This window comes from Astatotilapia calliptera, chromosome 7 (assembly GCF_900246225.1).
Source record: "Astatotilapia calliptera chromosome 7, fAstCal1.2, whole genome shotgun sequence".
Classification (NCBI taxonomy): domain Eukaryota; kingdom Metazoa; phylum Chordata; class Actinopteri; order Cichliformes; family Cichlidae; genus Astatotilapia; species Astatotilapia calliptera.
Genome location: NC_039308.1, coordinates 26,461,247 through 26,481,742, shown reverse-complemented (window position 1 = coordinate 26,481,742; position 20,496 = coordinate 26,461,247). Strand labels below are relative to the sequence as shown.

General features: G+C 38.7%; 2 protein-coding genes across 2 annotated transcripts in view; both read left to right on the top strand.

Annotated features, from left to right (window-relative positions):
* The first annotated feature begins 1,423 nt into the window (after window positions 1-1,423).
* cercam (cerebral endothelial cell adhesion molecule) lies at window positions 1,424-13,136 on the top strand. The gene is given in 13 exon segments (XM_026174130.1): window positions 1,424-1,563; window positions 1,566-1,824; window positions 4,720-4,830; window positions 5,580-5,697; window positions 5,864-5,998; window positions 6,156-6,360; window positions 6,546-6,665; window positions 6,783-6,859; window positions 7,180-7,286; window positions 7,574-7,706; window positions 9,182-9,309; window positions 9,982-10,185; window positions 12,414-13,136. Coding segments are annotated over 13 exon segments (1,893 nt in total). The 5' UTR covers window positions 1,424-1,502; the 3' UTR covers window positions 12,649-13,136.
* Window positions 13,137-19,726: 6,590 nt separating this feature from the next.
* The window catches only part of sardh (sarcosine dehydrogenase), a 60,964-nt gene continuing 60,194 nt past the window's right edge, over window positions 19,727-20,496 (top strand). The window contains exon 1 of the mRNA XM_026174125.1: window positions 19,727-19,914. The gene's annotated coding sequence lies outside the window, so the exon portion shown is untranslated. The remainder of the gene's footprint in view (window positions 19,915-20,496) is intronic.

Here is a 20,496-nt window from a genome sequence, read left to right as displayed (position 1 = left end):
CATCGTTTCCATTCTCTTTTGTCTGTTCCCATCAGTCCCCTTTTCGCACAACCTCTGTCCTGTCCATCTTACATACAAGTGAATTTTCCCTTGTATGCCGAGCACTCTGAGCATCAGTTTTTAAAACATTTGCCTCCTTATACTCACTAGCCCCATGGGAGCAAGCACATCTTTTCACGTTTATTTTCTACTGTTGTTCTAGACGAAAAATACAATTGAAGATCTAACTGTGTATATGTGCTTATTTCCCCCCGTACGAGTGTGTTTTAATCCTTTGTTTTAATCTGCTCTCCCGCCACACCTACACCCTGAAGCCAATGCATCTGTCTGCCCCTGCATCTTCTACTTGGCTATTGGCCATGAATTTTCTATTGCCCACATACTGACACTCAATACATTCAAGATGACCTTTGACTCTTTAATATACTGAGGAACACCCAGGCTACTGTACATCTTCTCTTGTCAACAGGCTACTCGAAGCTCTAGGACTGCAATAAATAAGAGCCACAGTGCAAAATGGAAAATGATGTTACAAGCTGTGTTTAAAATTTGGAAGCTCCCCTTTGATTAAAACCACAAACTTCCCAACTTTCTCTGTCAAAGCTCTATAGTATTTAAATGTAAAGATTTACAATGAATATTAGGTTGAACATGTCCCTTAAAAACATTTACACTTGTTTTCATTTTTGTTATTTTTGTTTTTTGTTCATGAAGCCTCAGTGTCTCTGTAGCAGACACTGCGTTTCTTATAAGGCAAATGTCAACAGAGTAAAACTGACCTTGCAACTATTATATGCATGCAAATAAGTACTATATAGCATGAGTGAATGTAGTGGAAGGTGACATACGATGAGAACGTCTCGAAAAGATAACTATTAAGTAGAATAAAATAATAAATGTAAAAATAACCTCGTAATTGATCCTAATTGCAGCATTTGAGAAAACCAAAGGATCAAAGGCCTCAGGAAGACGTGCGCGACATGATGATTCTTCTCTTGGATCAAAACCTCCCTCTGCTGGTGAATCTCTGTAATTGCTACTCTTTGGCTTCATATTACGACAAAGCTGGGTTTATTCAAAATCCCTTTCTATTTCAGATGTATGTATCAGAATATCACACATACAGACTAAATGTCCATACTGTGGTCGGAATATTTAAAAGGCTGTGACTGGTTTACTCAAAAACAATAATTAAATAAATAAATTTTTGACTAACAAATTGCCATGTTTAAATGCACCCCCCCCCCACCGATTTCTATCCCTGGGAACATTTTAATGATATTTTTAAGGATGTTCGACCTTAAACTTTAAAACTTTATTCTCCATCTTTCTAATCTTTCCAAGGGTATCCCACCGCTGTAAATACCAGTGTGGCCAAATCACGCCTCTTTCCCCTCTTTCTGTTTTTTTTCCTACAGGAAAAGGTTTATTACAGCGGAATATAACCCTCTCTGGCTTTAGGATTGGGTTTGCATTTCTCTTCAGAAGGGGCCAGCTTGTACATGAAGAAAGGGGTTGAACATTTGGGAAAGCCCTTTTTTCTTGGACTGCTGACGCGTACCGCGGCTACGTGCTGCTCCGGAGCCCCGCGGATTACTTTCCAACTTTAACAGCCTCCACCATGATACTTCACTTTCTAGCTTTGGGGGCCTTTGTTTTTCAGACTGAATGTTACTTTTCGGAGGAGAAGTATCCAGAGGAGTCGAAAATGCAGCCTCCAACCGTGGTTATCGCTATCATAGCGAGAAATACCGGTCACTCCCTGCCATACTACCTCGGAGCTCTGGAGAGACTCAACTACCCCAAAGATCGCATCTCTGTGTGGTGGGTTTCCTGCATGGACTGCCAGGCTGTTTGTAGAGGGGTCTCCTTTTTATCCGTCTATAGCAGCCGTTCAAAAGGTCAATGGCATTTAAATGAGTTTGTGAAAGCAGCAGCGTCCTACCCCTCCCCTGTTCCCTCTGCGCCTTTCACAGTCCAGGCTGCCTTTCACTCCGCCGCATTCGTTTCCTACCGTCGCTCGCTTGGAGTTTTATGTCCCGTGAAGTTTGTATAGAGTAACTGTACCAGCAGTGATTTTACTTCTTTATAATTCATGCTGCATGTTCAAATCTACAAACTCTAGGGATTTAGCTGTTTAGACAGCGCGGAGTGGTTTATTAGTGAGGAAGTAAAAGAGATCCCGTTTAATCGGTGTAATGATGGAAAAAGATTAACTGTTGGTTTAAGATGAGGAGATGACTCTAGTATGTTGAGTCCTACGAGAATATTGATCATCATCGTCATGAAAGTCATGGCAATTTTTGACTTTTAATTATTTATTTGAAACAAAGTAAGAACTTTATTTTGGATTTTCTCTAATCCATACAGAGTCAAAAACAAACATCCACCCACACGAAGATTTAGCAAGCAGCACCTCAGACGCCTTGGTAGCCACCAACAAGCTTCTGGCACACTTCCAGACGGATATTTGAACTCTCTTCTTAGTAGAATTAGTAGAGTTTATTTAAATTGGTTGGATCCAGATCGGGCCTTTAAGCATAGTCCACAAATTGTCAATAGAGTTGAGGTAGGTGCTTTGGGAAGGCCATTCCAGAAGCTTAATGTTGGCCTGCTTTATCCATTCCAATAACAGTTTTTATGTGTGTTTGGGATCATTGTCCTGTTGGAACACTCAGTTGTGTCCAAGTTTCGACTATCCATCTGTTGATTTCAGGCTTTATCTTTACCCCTACCACTGGCAGCAGAGCATGATGCTACCAGCACCATGTTTGACACCTGATAGTGTTATTGTGTTTGAAAGTAACTGTAAATTGTAGTCAAGCTTGAAGGTGTTGATTTTAGATCAGGGGTTTCTTTTTTCGGTTAGCGCTCTCTCAGTCCATGGTGTTGTAAAACTCACTCCAGTGTGGACAGTGACACTGGTGTTTCAGCAACTTTCAGTTCATGGCAGGCTTGAGCCTTGGAGGTTCCTGGTTTGTTCCTGAACATCCTAATCAGTTTCCTCTCATCTGAGAGTAACGATTTGGGTCTTCTTCCAGACACATGAGAGTAACTTTTACATTGTATAATTGTTTGAACCAATGATCTTGGAATCCGCAGTTGTTTAGAAATGGCTCAAAGAGACCTTCCCTAACTGTGTCTCCAGTTGCTGTACAAATATGAGTTTAAAGAAATCATTAAGAGCCCTAATATTATGATGAAGTTAAAAAAAAAAGGATGTTACTCTGCAGTGGTGTCTTATTTGCACAAATAAAAAAAAACAAGACTAACAAAAACCTGGTCATGCAATAGAGCCATTCTGCTAATTGACAGATATCTAGTATCTTTGATATACCTTGTCATTTTGTCCAACCCTACTTCACCACAAGTAAAGGTTTGCTAGAGTGACACTGCTGAAGATAACTCACAGCTGTGGACAGGAACGGGATCCAATGCATATTTTAGTGCAAAAGCTGTCAGCCACTTTGCTCTTCTTTTCTGCCCAGAGGTCATGAAGTGCATTGGGTTAAAAGTAATCAAAAAGTAATTAAAAAAGTAAATTTTTCTTTATATAACCCCTTTCAAGATGAATATCACAAAATGCTAAAAACATAAAGACAAAAAAGTTACCAAAAAGCAAGGTTAAAAATATGCATTTTTAACCTCATTTTTAAAAGAGATCACCAACTTCATAGTGCTATGACTCAGTGGGAGAGAGCTTCAAACTCTTGGGGTATTTGTCTCATTTATTTTTATATTTGTATATCAGCCAGCAAGTCCTGATTAAGTCACCTCAGGGATGTACTGGGGATGTAAGGATACAAAAAGATACCTGATATATGCTGGTGCTTGTTAATGCAGAGCTCTAAAAGTCAAAACTAGAATCTTAAAGTAGACTGAAGTTAATGGGGTGCAAGTGGAACTGAATTAGCGAATTGCAATAATCTAGATGTGATGAAATAAAAGACTGATTATGATTTGATTGATTTCCAATTCAGACTGTGAAACAATGAAACCTAATTTGACAATATTTCTGAAGTGATAAAAACGAGAGTGAACCAGAGCTTTAACGGGAGTATCCACAATCAAAAGTTATTCAAACTTTAGCAAAAGGGGCAAGGCAATCTAGAATTTCCATTACCTTCAGCACAAATCTGTCATGGGATTTTTGCTTTCTCTTCACTAAGTTGAAGAAATTTGACAGCCAGTCTATCTAGCAGTGATAAGAAATGTCCTTAAAAGTGATGAAAATGTGCTGAAAAGGGAGCAGATATGACAAAAACGGTAAAGGCCCCAAAATAGAACCTTGTGGTGTACCGTAAACCAGAGAAGCGGAAAATGATTGTTCAGATCATTCAGTGGAACTGAGAGACAACATTAAAACGTTTACAAACCTGAAAAACTCTGCTCAAATAAGTAGTAATCATTTGTATTGTGTTGTTTTGTATTGTATTTGGGTTTTGTTTGTTGATCGAGTAATACACAGGCTGAACATCAGTATTGGGCACTGAATCAAATAAGCCTGTCAGCAAATAATTTGACATTTACCAATGAGAGCGGGAATGCAGCATGGATTTTGCACCGGCATGATGAGGAGCTGAAAAATTCACATAATGTAGATTTCACTGTTCCCCTGGCACAACGAGGGGAATAAGTAATAACAAGAACCAACGCCAAGTTTAGGTTCCCTACGTTTGGTGCAGTTACTTCACCCTCTGCCTTCTCTGTGCTTTCCAGGGCAGCCACGGATCACAACACAGATAACACCACAGCCATACTGAAGGAGTGGCTGACTGTCATGCAGAAATATTACCATTATGTTGAGTGGAGACCAATGGACAAGCCAACGTAAGTCTGAAAATGTTAATGTGTTGAGCTTTGTGTACTGCTGGGATTTGAGTTTGGAAACACCCCCAACTTGATCTTACAGCACACGTGGATCAAAGCAGATCACCTTCAATAGTTGCTTTCTACAAGGGAAATGACAGGAACAATCCCTTTTACTCATCAGGAGGCAAATCTATGATCCTCTGAAGTGTCATCCTGGTATTGACAAAATAAATCAAACAATGTTCAGATTGTACATGTATTGATTTTTCTTACTGGCTCTTTTTGTCCACGTGTTCAGTGAAAGTATTAACACCCCTCTGTAGGCTGCAACTTTGCAGTTCATCTGGTATTCATTTTAAAAGCTAAAAAAAAGAGTTTGACAAAGCATATCTAGGCTTGTCTGTACATGATGCTCTGCTTTCTATTAGCAGACTCTTTTATGCCTGTCAGTTATTATTCTGAGTGAGTTCTGCTAAACTTCTACAGTCATGAAACTGTTACGTTATCCACCTGTTTATGCTCTTTTCACAGCACCACAGAACTTATTTACTGTTCTGGTTTTATTTAATCCATTAGCATCGGTATGCTGTATTCACTGTGGTCAACACTCCAGCATGATTCAGCGATGCTGTTTTTGTTTTGTTTTGTTTTTTTTACAATAGAAACCATTCAGCCAATCACATATTTGCTTCACGTGGCAAATTATACAACATTTTACCAATATAGTATTATATCCCCTAATAATACTGTACTTCTGTGTGTCTTAGGTCCTATGCTGGAGAGCTGGGTCCTAAGCATTGGCCCAACAGCAGATACGAATATGTGATGAAGCTGAAACAAGCAGCGCTCAACTTTGCCAGGAAACGCTGGGCTGATTATATCTTGGTACCTTTCTTGTGATAAGTTTCATATTATCTCCTTTCTTGATTAAGCAGATGGGATGTCTTTCTTACTGAGGCTGTTATTTCATCCAAGAAAAAAAAAAAACTTAGCAACTGTAATTTGAATGAAAAATACTTTTTCCTTTGTATTTTCTGTCTCTGTGATTCAGTACGCAGACACGGACAATATCCTCACAAATCCAGAATCCCTCAACCTGCTGATAGCAGAAAACAAGTCAGTCATCGCTCCTATGTTAGATTCTCCGGGGGCGTACTCTAACTACTGGTGTGGTATTACTCCACAGGTGAGCAGCACTTAAAAATGAGTGATTATTTATCCGCTTAAAGGGAATACTTGAGAAAAAAAATTGTTGTTGCTTTCTTGATGAACATAATGCAGAAAAATGACACAGATCTAGGACATAAGTAAGCATATTTTTTTTAAATATCTCAATTCTTTAGGGATATTATCGTCGAACAGCAGAGTACTTCCCCACCCGTCATCGTCACCGAGTGGGCTGCTTCCCTGTGCCTATGGTCCACAGCACCCTGCTGCTGGATTTGAGGAAGGAGGGCATGAAAAAACTTGCTTTCTATCCTCCTCATGAGGACTACTCGTGGCCCTACGACGATATTATTGTTTTTGCCTTCTCCTGTCGGGCTGCAGGTCTGTAGATGCTCGTGTGTTATTATGTTCAGCAGTCAGGTTTACTCAACACAGCTGTTGCACTAAATCACGTCTGCGCTTGCTTCACTGTAGAATATTTGTATATTTCAGGACTCAGTGTTGAAAATATACATGAATAAATATGTTTATAATTAATTAAATGATTGCTTTTCGTTGCTACTCAGAGATACAGATGTACCTGTGCAACAAGGAGCGCTACGGCTACCTGAACGTTCCAGCCAAACCGCACTACACCTTAGAAGACGATCGTCTCAACTTTGTCCATGTTCACCTTGAGTCTATGAGTAAGAGCATAGATGATTTGTAATACTAAAGCCAAATAATGACAGTTAAAAAAAGGCACATCAGCTCACCTCTCTTTTACCCCCCCCCCCAAACTAATATCCCTGTTTGTGGAAAAGTCGACGGGCCACCCATGTATCCTTCCCGTTTCATCCACATGTTTCCAAAACAGAGAGACCTCCTGGGATTTGATGAGGTAGGTGAACCAGTTCAAGTTTTTTCAGTTAATGTGTAAAAAAGGTTAACCCAACCTTATACAGGCTTGTTCTATGCAGTAATGAAAGCATGGATGTAATTATGTGTAATATATAATATAATTATACATCAACTTTTTAGGTAGTACTTTATGTTCAGCAAGATTCAGACCAATTATGATGCATGTTTTCACTGAGTGAATAGAGTTTGAAAACATGCCGAATATGCAGTCGACCCATTTGATGAAACTCAAAGATTTATGATGATGGTACACAGTGTCCAGATTTAAATAACGTTCTGGGTCGCCCATCTCCTGCACAGATTTATCTGATTAACCTGCGACGGCGTGCTGACCGCAGAGACAGGATGTTGTTCTCTCTAAACGAGCTTGAGATTGACGTCAAAGTGGTCGATGCCGTGGATGGAAAGTGAGTGGATTGCTCTCAGGTCTTTTCCTCTCTCAGTTTTATAGTTAAGTTTGTCAAGAAATGTAACACCGTGTCAATTCAGACTCTTGGTGTGAGGCCAATTTCAATTCTTATCTTGAAAATATGGACACTTGTGGCTTATAATAAATATCAGCGTTATGGCTACGTATGCTCCAAATTTGAACGCTCTTCTCTTATCAAAGACAGAATTACCAAAAAAAAAGTGTGTGTGTGTGTGTGTGTGTGTGTGTGTGTGTGTGTGTGTGTGTGTGTGTGTGTGTATGCAGTGCACTGAACAGCAGTGACATTAAGATTTTGGGTGTCGACCTGCTGCCAGGATACTATGACCCATTCTCTGGACGCACTCTGACCAAAGGAGAAGTGGGCTGCTTCCTCAGTCACTATTACATCTGGAAGGAGGTGAGAGGACACACACTGTCACACATTTTTCAAATCCCTTTTCTGAAGTTAAAACTCAAATATTTTAATTTATACTTCATAGTATACTATATAAGAAGAAAGCATAATTGTATATACAGTCCTTGCAAATCACCTTTTTACAATATTATGATACAGTCATGTGAAAACAAAACTATAACTTCTTTGAGTTCTAAGCGTTTCTATATCAACTTCAGTAGCTTTTACGTTACCTTTAGCAGTAATAACTTGAAGTAGTGGTTTTCTGGATGACTTAATCGGTGTCTTACATCATTGTGGAAGAATTTTGGCCCGCTCTCATTTACAGCACGCAGCTTCACTTCACTGAGGTTTGCAAGCATCCATTTATGCACAGTTATCCTAAAGTCCACCACAGCATTTCAGCGGAGATGAGGTTTGGACTTTGATTCGGCCGTTGCAACACCTTGATTTATTTCTTTTTCAGGCATTTTGTTGTAGATTTGCTGCATGACCCAAAGGTTTTAACTTTTGGACAGAAGGCCTCATATTTAACACTAGAATGATCTGGTATACAGAGGAGCTTCTGACTCGCAGCACAGGTCCTGTGGTTGTAGAAAAAGCATAAATAATCACCCCTCTACCATTGTGCTGACAGTTGGTGTGAGGTTTATGTGCTGTGTTTGGGTTTTCTCCAGACATATCAGCGTCCATTATGGCCAAACATCTTCACTTTGGTGTCATATGTCCACCACACATTGTTCCAGAAGTCTTGTGGGGTTTTTTAGATGTAAGTTTGCAAACCTAAGCCGTGCTGCCAAGAAGAGGCTTTCTTCTTGCAACCCTTCAAACTTGCCGTTTGTTTGTGGACATTTGCTGGGATGTCCACAGGAAGATTGTCAGCTGTACTGAATGCTTTCATAAAATGGACTTCAAATGATTGAAAATGGCTTCACAACCCTTCCAAGACAAAAGACAGCAACAATTGCTTCTTTAAGGTCATGTGTAAGATGTCTTTCCTTCTTGACATTGTGTTAACACACACCTGAATGCTCCATACCACCAAACTGCCAAAACATCTGCTTTTATGTAAGTGCTCACACCTGCTGATGTTAAGTGTATTTGATTCACAGTGCCTGGCTGCTATTTACCCTCTTAATTCATATCTAAGTAAGTTGTCCTTAGCTTCTGCATTATGGAGTTGTTCTCATACAATCAATAATGACATGATGTAATATATAATGTGTGGTTGTTAATCTGAATTTGCATTTACATAAGAACTGCTAAGGACCAGATTATTTTTATGTAAAACCTTAAAATTCAAAGAAGGCGTACTTTCTTTTTCACAACTGTAAATGAAAATAATTGCACTCAGCTGAAAACCAAGAGTCATGTTTGTAAAGAAGATGGATGCAAAATAAAAACCTGCTTTTATGACACAAACCTTTTGATTTATTTAACAGGTCAGGCTTACAGTGTGTATACTTCTTTTTCCATAGATGGTGGACATGCAGATGGATAAGGCCCTGGTCTTTGAAGATGATGTTCGCTTTCAGGCCAACTTCAAGCGACGAATACTCAAAATGATGCAGGATGTGGAGCAGGTGGAGCTGGACTGGGACATCATGTAAGACACATTTTACTCCTAGTTTCCAGTCCAATTCCTGTTTTTGGTTAAGGTTAAATGAGACGCAGGTAAGAAAGCTCAGGTTAGGTTCATTATAAAGTCCAAAGTGCATTTGTACCCTTTGATATAGTTTGCTGGTTTTGTTTGAAATCATACAAACGGGATTAGACAAAACTTCAGACAAAGTTTGAAGTTTTTCTAGTGTAGAATTTGGGACAAATTTATGACTATGATATACAATAATAACTTAATGGAACATATTTTTGTAGAGCAATCATATTTGCTATAACCATTAACATTTTGTGTACTGTGCAGAACCATGAAGTCCAGTAGGGTGATTTTTTTTTCTCATATTATGAGATAAAATCATTTAATTAAAAAAAAACAAACCCTAATAGAATATCCCAAGCTCCATGGTTAAAGCTCATCCAAAATACTTAAACATGTGATGTTAGCACTTTCTTTTTTCGTACATATTTGGAAGGAAAATGCACGTACAGAGCATGTGCTGAAAAATGTTTTATGCCTGCTAGGCAGAAAAGAACAGCAAGGTGGAGTTTGATTGTAAAAATCACATGCCTTGACCATCCTGGGTTTTTGCTGCTTCTACCCCGCGCCTGATTTTTTTTTTTTAACTTCTTTAGTTCTTATGATCGCTTTATGTTGCCACAGATACTTGGGCAGGAAGCAGGTGAATCCTGGAAAGGAGGAGCCAGTGGAGAACGTTCGTAACTTGGTGATGGCCGACTACTCGTATTGGACTCTGTCCTACGCCATCTCCCTACAGGGAGCCCAGAAACTCCTCAATGCTGAGCCACTTTCCAAGATGCTGCCTGTTGATGAATTCCTCCCCATTATGTACGACAAACATCCGAAGTATGTATCATAAAAAAGTGTCAAAAATACACTCATGCTACTCTCTGCGCACTTTGAAGTTTTTCTGGTTTTCTTCTTGTATGTTCCATACAGTGACCGCTATAATGAAACCTGTTCTTCAGCACTCTTTAATCTCCTTCTCCTGCGAGACCGTTTAAACTAAAGCAGACCTCAGGGCTAAAAACATTCTTTTCTATAGCTGCCTAAACATGTGTACATGCTTTATATTTAGCCTAGTTTTGTTTGGAGTGTATAGATTAAAGAACTATGTGGAAGTCTGTGGTTTTACTTCACTGCGTTTTTCTGAAAGAAAGTCACTTTGATATGTTGTGCTTGTCAAGCTGAATTAGCGCACCACATTTCAAAATAGATTTAATCTTTCTCAGCATTTTCCTTTTATGATGCACAGGCCTCGTGTCTGCATCTCTTTCTGGGATTAATGGTCTGAATTTTTGTCAGTGTGGGCTGACATTTTCTTAAACACAGTGTGACCGACAGATGTGAGCAGCCAGAGTGGACTCAGTTTTGTTTGTGGTAAAGAAGATATATATTTTTTCCAAGCCTATGTTGTCGCCTTTCTCCATGAATTACACTACTGTATGGTCAGTCCAGACTATTTTAGTCCATACTTAAATTTCTATGGTTTGTTATTTAAGTTTATACCAGTGTTTGTGGCACTAACAGTATGGTCTGTACTTACTTTGGTAAAAACAAAACAAAAATTAAGCTGCAACATCAAAGTTTCTTTATTACAGATTTGATATAAAAGAATTATGCTGCCACACTAATATCAGTCATTTGTTTGGGGACTTTAATTTTGAAGCCTTATATTTAGAACTACAGCATTTTTTGGTTTGTTTATGCCGTTGGCTGCGAAATCAAAATGATGCTTTAATAATGTGTTGTACGTGTATAATCACAAAAAAGAATAATTTTAGCCCATTGATAGGTGGTCGCTATTATCATTTATCATATATATTCAGCTTTGGCAGATAGAAATGAGCTATTGTCAAGAAATGAAAGATGGTAGGATGGTTGACAAGTTGCATCATGTGAATTTGTCACAGACATAGATACCTGCTAATTAAAGCTCACTAAAAATATTCTTTTATATGCACCATAACTAGAGCACAGACAGTTCAGTCACTCTAAATAGCTAAGGCCTACCAGTTGAAGGGGAAATTGTATTTTCTGGTTGGAAGTTGGCCTACTAACATTGGAGTCATTGGGGTTGACTCACTTTGGGAGCAAGCCTCCAGTGGCCATTGTTGGAACTGCTTTTTTAATCATTGCCTTTAATTTTCAACCGCAGATGTTGTTGTTTAGTTTTAACTACTGCCATAATAATACAGACATCCATGGTTCCTCCACCATGATGACTATGGTTATCCCTTAGCGTTCATCTGGCATCACTATTAGGTTCACATTTTTGGTTGCAAAGGTCCAGACGACTGTCTGATGCAATAAAAATGCACGTTTGTCTCTCCGTACAAAGGAAGTCTAACCACATTGGCGATCCTTCAACTGCTGACTTGGAGCCATCATCTGTAAAGCTTCTATTTCATGCTAGATGGTTGCTGGAGGTCTATAAAATATCGACTTCACCTCCAAATGTATCTTTAAATTATTAGTGTAATGGGTGAATCAAATTCTGGCTTTAACAATGATATCCTTGACAGTTTCCCCAACAAGGCAACTGTTCTCGTCATCAGGAACTAACTCTAAGAAATGAAATGCACTTTGTGCCAAAGGATCTGCAAACCAGAAGGCCTGGCTGTGTCTGTGTGCTCCATCATGTGTGGAAATCTGGCCTATAGCCAGCCTGCTTTCTCTGCACTCTCTCTCTTTTTCACACCACTGTGATTCTGATTTGATATGCTTGACTAGTCTGCTGAGAACACTCAACAAATGCACCCCATGCATTGTTGCCCTTCATGCCAAGAGTAACTGAACCATCTCTGAAATTGGCCTGTTGTCACCATCTCTTGTCAAATCAGTATAGTGTAATGAAATCACAAAATATCCCTGATGTTTATATTTAACATTTCAGTAAATGGTGAAAAATTGCTCAAACTGCCCCCCCCCCCCCAAGAAAAACAAAACTTCCATCTGTAGTTCCAGCGCTGTTATTTTTGTTATTTTTTCTTTATTGTGACATCCTATCCTGTGTTTTTAAGTTTCGAATGATTTTACCCAGTCTAAACACTGCCTTTGTGCTCCCTCTGCAGCGAGGACTACAAATCCCACTTCCCCAATAGAAACTTACAAGCCTTCAGTGCGCACCCCCTCCTGGTCCAGCCGTGTCACTACGCCGGTGATCCCCAGTGGGTGAGCGACACAGAGACGTCGACCCTGTGGGATGATGACTCTGTGAGGACTGATTGGAGGGGCTCCCACAAGACCCTGAAAGGGGCTGCCCCGGCACCCGAGATGCTGTCAGTCGCCTACAGGGATGAACTTTAGTGCAGCACAAATGTAGCTGAGGAGAATCTGCAGGTCCACAGGCCATGAGGTCAGAGAGACTGTTACTGAGGAGAGAGTGATACTTTCACTCCACCTTGTGTCATAAAACTGACATGCTCAGTGTCATTTAACCTGAGCTTCTTAGATAGGAGGCAACAACATAAGATATGGTGTTCGTTTCGGCTTTGTGTAAAGACATGCACAGTTGTCTCGGTGTAATAAATGCGTCAACCTGCACAATAGATTTTTCTCAAACAACCCCATGTTTAGAGTGTTTATCCTTCTATGTGCTTTTCTTTTACTTTGCTCAGTCATCTAGTTTAGTTGCTTCATTTAGAGCGTTAATTCATTCTGTATGGTTCGTGTCAACCTGTTTAAATGTACTCCTGTGATAGTGCGTAATCTGTTGATCATATTCTAACCGAGGGTTCAGTAATTGCACTGTTAACAACTCCTGGCAAGTCTGGAAAAAAAAAGTCTGAAATGTATTGGCTATTGTTTTTTTTTCTTTTCTTTTTTTCGTGTTGCTATAATCTGTCTGTACATTTCTGTGCTTGCGTGTGTCCTCCACTGGGGACTGGAGAGTTAACACAAATCTCGAATGACCATAATTGATAAGTATTTTGTTAGTAGCTCTTACACATTGAATGTTTGCTTTTGATCAGTTTACGCTTCTTCAGATTGATTTTTTTTTTTTCTTAACTTAATGGATTAACTTGGATTATCTTCTACTCCCTAGCTGTATTTTAATATTTTCACATTTAGCCATGTTCACCCTTAGGAGTTTAACATGAACTGGAAACAAAATTACCTTCATGTAATTTTGCGCATATTACTGGTTTTAAAATATTACGTCATGATTCGAGAACCGTTTGAGAAGATTTCAGGTTTTATGACACTATTACAACCACGAGAAATTCCTAAAGTAAAAATACTTTTTTTTGAAGGCCCAATTACTTACATAAAATCTATGCAACATGTTGAGGCTTGAAGAGTGTAGCTTTGGTTTTTATCCAGTTTTGGAGAGCGTCCACATGTTATGTTTAAAAAGTATAAATGCTATGTGTTGCTTAAGTGTTTAAAGGTCTTATGAAAGTACAGCCTTTAACACCTGGAGGCGTCTTAAAAATGCATCCACCTTTGTGCTTAACGACAATAAATGTCCATTCCCCAAAAAGTGCTATAAAAACTTTATATATTCATATTTTTTTTCACTTTAAATTGGTCAGTCTTTTAAAACTATTTCTCCCTGAAATATTTATATAAAGTTTTAATTATATTTTCGTTGTTTTAACCCTTTAAATACCAGTTTCATTACATGAGCACCCTGTTTTTTTAGCCCCAAAAAACAAAAAAACTAAATATTTTCAAAAAAAACCATTTGAAGTAATATTTGATTGTTATTATAATTAGGCCTTCAGATGGACAAAAGATTGGCACCAAAATGAATTTTGACCTGCCATTATTTTTTTTGCAGGAGCACATTAAAAAATCCATGAAAAATGCAAATTCCCCAAAAGTGCAATAAAAATATTAAATATTAAATTTTTTTTTTCACTTTAAATTGGTCAGTCTTTTAAAACTACTTCTCCCTGAAATATTCATATAAAGTTTTAATTATATTTTCGTTGTTTTAACCCTTTATATCCCAGTTGTATTACAAAAAAACTAAAAAAAAAACCTAAAAAACTAAATATTTTCCAAAAAAAACATTTGAAGTAATATTTGATAGTTACTATAATTAGGCCTTTAGATGGTCCAAAGATCGGCACCAAAATTAATTTCGATCTACTTTAAAAAAAAATTTCCGGAACCGAAAATAGTCTCCAGGCGGTCAATGCTGGTCCTCTAGGCCGAAATTAGTGCCTCTTCCCGGGGTAAGTTGCGACGAAGAACCGGGGCATGTTGCGTGGGACTCCTTTCTCCAGCAGACACATCCATACCACGTGACAACAAATACGTCATTTCCTGTTGATTGAAAAAAAAAAATCCACCCTCTCACGGTCGGTGAGAGGGTGGATTGGTCTCGCCCGATCACCGGGCATAGCCGGTGATGCAAGCCGGAAATCAGACTTCCTTTCCCGCAGTTCAGTTCTGCAGCCCGCTGTTTTCGAGCAGAGGTCAAATGTGAAGCAAGGGCGCCACTCGGTAGACAAATAAAAAAATTACAATTCTAAGGTCTCTAGTTAAAAACAAAACCTAAGGTGGAAACCTGACGATCCCTTAAACCTTAATTTTTCTGGCGTGAAAAATAGCGTTTATAATGGGTTTCAATGGGACAATTTTTGTCCAAAGGCATAAAGGTGGATGCATTGCTGTAGCTTAGCCATTTTAGGCTAATTTAATGAATTTACACCACAATTAAAAAAAAGTTAAAAAAAGATTCTTTGACAAATTTGGCTTTAATCCACTCAACACAGTGAAAATGGTTTAAAACTAAAAATTCAAAAGACAATAAATGTCCTTAAGACCCTCCAGGGGTTAACAGTCTTTTGTAGCATCGCTGTCGCTCCAGGATTGAGCTGACACTCGTCTAGACAGGGTTGCAGTGCAGGTAACTGATGTCGCAAGTTTGTGGATTTGATCAGGTCAAACTAAACTTGTATTTCATTTTTGTGCGCATTGATGACGGTCTGTTTCGTATACTGTTTTTTTGACATTGAAGATTTGTTTTCCTGCAAATATCTTAACTTATTTGTTTTTCTTTGTGAATCACAGATGAGTTGCACAACATGATGTACGATACGTGGGTCCAGTTTTGTCTCTGGGTCTACTTTTTGTCTCTGCATCTTTGAGCAATAAATTTATATTAATATTACGATTCATTAATTGCCACTGATTTCACATCTGGATAGCAAGCAGCTCAGAATTGAAATACAAATATTTTTGCACTGTTATATAAATGGTTATGGACTGTTAGTTAACAAATGAACATATTTTATTAAATACACAAAGCTACCATGTGCTAAGAAGAAAAAACACAAGGGGGTACTGTTTCCTAAATTCTGCTACTGCAGCCAGAGTTTACATACATGCACACCTATAGATGTGTGTGTAGATGGAGAAGTACATAAATGCAGTTTAAGACACAATTTTTGCAGTGGATTTGAAATCAGTCATTGTGATTGATGTGCAGACTTTCAGTTTTTATTCAAGGGGATTTACAAAAATTTTGCATTAACTGTTTAGGAATTACAGTCATTTTCATATACAGTGCCCCATTTTTAGAGGCTCAGAACTGATGAAAATCCTTTTCAGCCATCAGCATTAAGTCTAAAAAAAACATTGACATTGTTAAATGTGTTTGCTTCACTGAGATGCTGGCTGCCAGGCCTTTACAGCAGCCACCATCAGTTGCTGCTTGTTTTTAGGGCTCTTTGCCTTCAGCTTGTGTATTTAATAACTGAAAAGCATGCTCTGTTGGATTATGACTGACTTGGCCACTGAATAATATCCCATTTCTTTGCCTTTAGAAATGCTTACACTTTAGTTGTATTTTGTGGTTTTTCAGGCCCTGAGCTGACCAGTGCATTTATTCTTATTAACAACGTACCAGTTTGTTGATTTGACAATTCCTAAAGTCTTTACTGCCTCTGATGGTTTATTTAGTCTTTTTCTTTTCAGCAGAATAAAGGGCTTGCTCACTGGCACTGATGTGTCTTTAGGTCTCAATTAAAATAACAGTAACAAGCTATAGACTTTGTGTAAGATATAAATTCAACACTATGAATCATTCTTATGTCTACTACATTTGTCATTTAATTACAAGGGATCAGCCGTCACCTGGCCACGAAACTGCTTGTCAGTCATTTGTTCGATTACTTTTCCAACAAATAGGGGCTGTGTATAAAAATGGCAACGATTCCTTAAAAGTTAAAGCATTATTTTGTTAAATCCCCTAAAGCCAAAAGTCAGCACTTCAATACAATACTGTACATTTCAGAATTATAAGGGCAGAAGCAAAGTAAGGTTGCGTGATTTATTTCTCGAACATTTCGTATTTAAAGCCACATGAATTATTTGTTTTGCACCTCATTTTACTGCTACCACATAAGAAAAGGTGTTTCCACATTAACAAATGCCAATAAAACCAGTTTTCTATTTTCATTACTTAAAATATAAATATTTACAAAAAATGCCACACATACAAAATAAAATCAGATTCTGGGAATCTAAACCCAAAAAATAAATCCCAGTTAAACACCTGAAAAACTCACAAGGAAGTCCCCCACTCCATCTTACCTGTTGTTCTCCCCTTTAGCAGGTGTTGAAAATCCTGGGAAACTTACCCAAACTCCCAGGAGAAGAAAGATGAGTGCGCACCCTGCCCATGCATTCTGCAGAGGCACTAAAAAACTGCAGAATAATCCAAAGTGCAGGATATTTCTCTTCAATTTCAACTCAAAAACAGTCTGTGCTCCAAGTTGAAGGCCAGGCCATTGAGAAAGGAGCAACTGCTTTGTAACAATAAAACTAAGATGATTGAGAAAGTTCCAGGAGCATCCATACATGTCCATGCAGACCTTTTGCAGAGATTTCCTGACCTGTGAATAAAACTTTCTCCCAATGAAATTATTGTCAAATTCCAGTCCAGCCCTATGTTTCTTATTACTAAAAATAGTGTTTCATCTTGCAGTACTGCCTCTGTAACACTGACAAATAAGTTCACATGACGCGTGGGTTCTTGCACTATTGGATCTGTGGTCTCTAGAGCATAGCCTTTTTGTTTTCTGTTGTTACAGGTGAACTGGGTTTTTTTTTTTCAGGTGTTAGGTAAGGGTTAAATTTCATGAGAGTAAAATTAGAACAAGTATAGCTCGTTTGGATGAATTACCAGGACAAAACAAACCAAAACCTCCTCTCACTACATGGCAGGACGGCTCAGATTTGAAAAATTGGATCTGAACAAACTGTAAGACTTCTATAGGACAGATGTCCTTTGGAAGGTACTAGAGGTACTTGGCCATATTGCACAGTCCTGTTGTTCATAAAACGAATGCCTGCAAACCTTCATGAAGTGAAGCAAAGCCGTAGAGACGAGTGGGCCAAAATACCTCCACAACAATGTGAGAGGATGATAAAGTCATAAAGAAAATGATTACTTCCACTTATTGCTGCTAAAGGTGCTTCTGAAAATTATTAGTTTTTCACAGGGCTACACAGAATCCCGTGAAGGCTTTGCCTCCAAATAACCTCTCATGAAAGAACACCTGCTCATTTCTCATCTGTGAACATTGTGTGCAAAAGGGTGAGACACTTCCACGACAACTTGTCCATCAGTTGTTAACTTACACAGCTGAAAATGGGGGAATCAAGTCAACACTGCCATTTCTGAGATACTGAAAAATGTATGTGCATATCACCATGAAAGCTGATAATTTCTTCTTTTATTTCTTTGTCATCTTTACAAGTTACCAGTAAAGGACAGCTTTCTCTCTGCTGTGAAAATAACTTCTGAGAGCACTCTAAAAATGAAGGGCTCGACACAAACGTAAAAAATATTTTCTCAGTCTATTCATGTAACAGTTATTAGCTATCCCCCCCACACCCTCTAGCAGATCATTACATGAAGGAACCTTTTAAAAAAACAAGCGTGTCCATGCTCACAGGTGTACACACGGGTGATCACACCCACAAACTACACCCTTTTTGGCTCCTACCTCAAAGCACACTGTGTTCTGTTGATCTTATGTGCTGCACAATAATGTTTAATATTTAGTATTTACTGTCATATTCCCATATATCATTGTGATGTTGTTTATTCTATTACTCTTGTTCTCTTCTGCTTGTTTTCTTTTTTCTTTCTCAACAGGTGATTGATATATGCATTTTTTTTCTCCCCGCCCGTTCTGTTGGTTTTTGTTTTTTGCCCTTCTCCCCCGTCCCTCTTCTAAGCTGTTTTTCTTTCCCTCTTTCTTTCTCCCCTTCTTTCCCCCAGTCAAGTCTGTCCCGTATTCAGCAAGTGAAAATAAAATAAACAATAAAATGTGAATCAAATAGACCATTACGGCAAGGCTGGGATGGTCAATTTGGTAAAGTAAATCCGTTGGGCATCTTTCTTTACCTTTAGACAACAATTCTGATGGCAAAAGAGCCAAACGGGACAGGCCAAAAAAAAAAAAACAAACCCATTTATTAGCTATTGACTCAGGTTTGTTATTAATAAGTGACCTTTATGTATATATATGCCTGTATATATTGTGCTATTCTTAGTTAGTGTATTGTCTGTCTTTGTTAATGGTTGTTTATAATGGAGCACTGTAACGAAAAAGAATTTCCCCTAGTAAAGTATTCTGAGTCTGATTGAATCTATTTCTTTCTGTCTTTCTAAGTACACCAGCACTTGATACCCAAGTCTGTATCAAAGCATACACATTTACCTCTAAGCACACCCCAGCTGTCTGCATATACAGTAGTTTATCTGGTTCTCTCTGGAACACTCTGCCACATACCACAGGAAGAGAAGAGAAGCCACTATATACAATCTATGTGCTTACAGCTCAGTGTTCTGCTGCATCTGCTGGCATAGCAGCATACACATGTGCGTGCACACAAATACACGTGGACATAACACTCTGTCCTTAAGACACTGTTATTCAGTCACATAAAAAATTAGTTTAAGGAAATCTACAAAGTTCAAAGGTAGCTGTGGTCCACTTTCTTCGTTTCAGATTCTTATACATAAGATACCAGTGCTGGCAACAGCTCCTATACTCAGCTTCAGTCTAGCTCAAAGCTGTCTAAACTAGAAAGAACCACCTGGCACAGGAGGGACCTAAACTTTGCACTTTATTGGCTGCTGGTTAGGAGGTGGGGAATCATGAGGTCAGCTTGGCAGGCTTCAACTACAGATGTCTCAGGGGTCTGGAGCCAAAGTTTGAATCATTCAGTGTGGCAAGGAGCCTTCTTTTGAGGTTTAAAGTGTTTTTTTCTTCTTCCCCTGTCCTACTGCAGCATCCCCACAACACTGAGTCAAATGCCTCACACAGACAAACTCCACATGTTCAACATATATGTGATGACCTACTTCTGCTTGATTTGATCACTGGGCTGTCAATAGCAGCTGTTACCCTAGCCTCCCGGAAATACAGACACCCACACATTCATGAACCAAACAAACAGAACAAACAGCAAATTGACATTAATGTTTCTCTTTTGGCACATTATATATTTTCTTGAATATTTTCACATAGGAGGTATTTTGTGCATACTTATGTTTATGGGACAAAACCAGCGAAGTCACGAACCTCTGCTGACTCATTTGAGGTACTTCGTCAAGTCTACTTAACCTTTTTCTGGCGTTTCCAAAGTGTCATGTGTTGTTGCTCAATTCCACCACTTACTAGGCTGCTTGGGTATAATCCTATCTGACTGATCTAATTTCTAGTTGTATGCCAAACCGCATGTGAAGGTAGGAACTACAACTGCAGTCTAACACCGCTGCAGCTCACATTTATCTGACAGCTACTGAGCTGTGTCTTGTGGGCCACGACAGCAGTTCTGTCGCTCGTTGGTCTGCGGAACTACTTGACCGTTTCTCACCATAAACTAGTGATGGGCAGATGAAGCCCCATGAAGCACTGAAGCTTTTCATCCAATGGTTCACCCCAACGCGAAGCTTCATGAAGCTTCATTTGCTCTAGCAGGACACCTACGGACGTAAAAATAATAGCTGGCATGAATTTGAAGAGTGTGGCATTTGCACACAGCCGTAAATGTCAACAACAAAAGGAGTGTGTAAAACATGTATATTGTAGTGATGGCAGTATACTGTGTATATTTATAGTGGCAGTATGGAAAATGATTATTTGGAAATGCTTAAAATGGAAATGATCATTTACTGTGAGG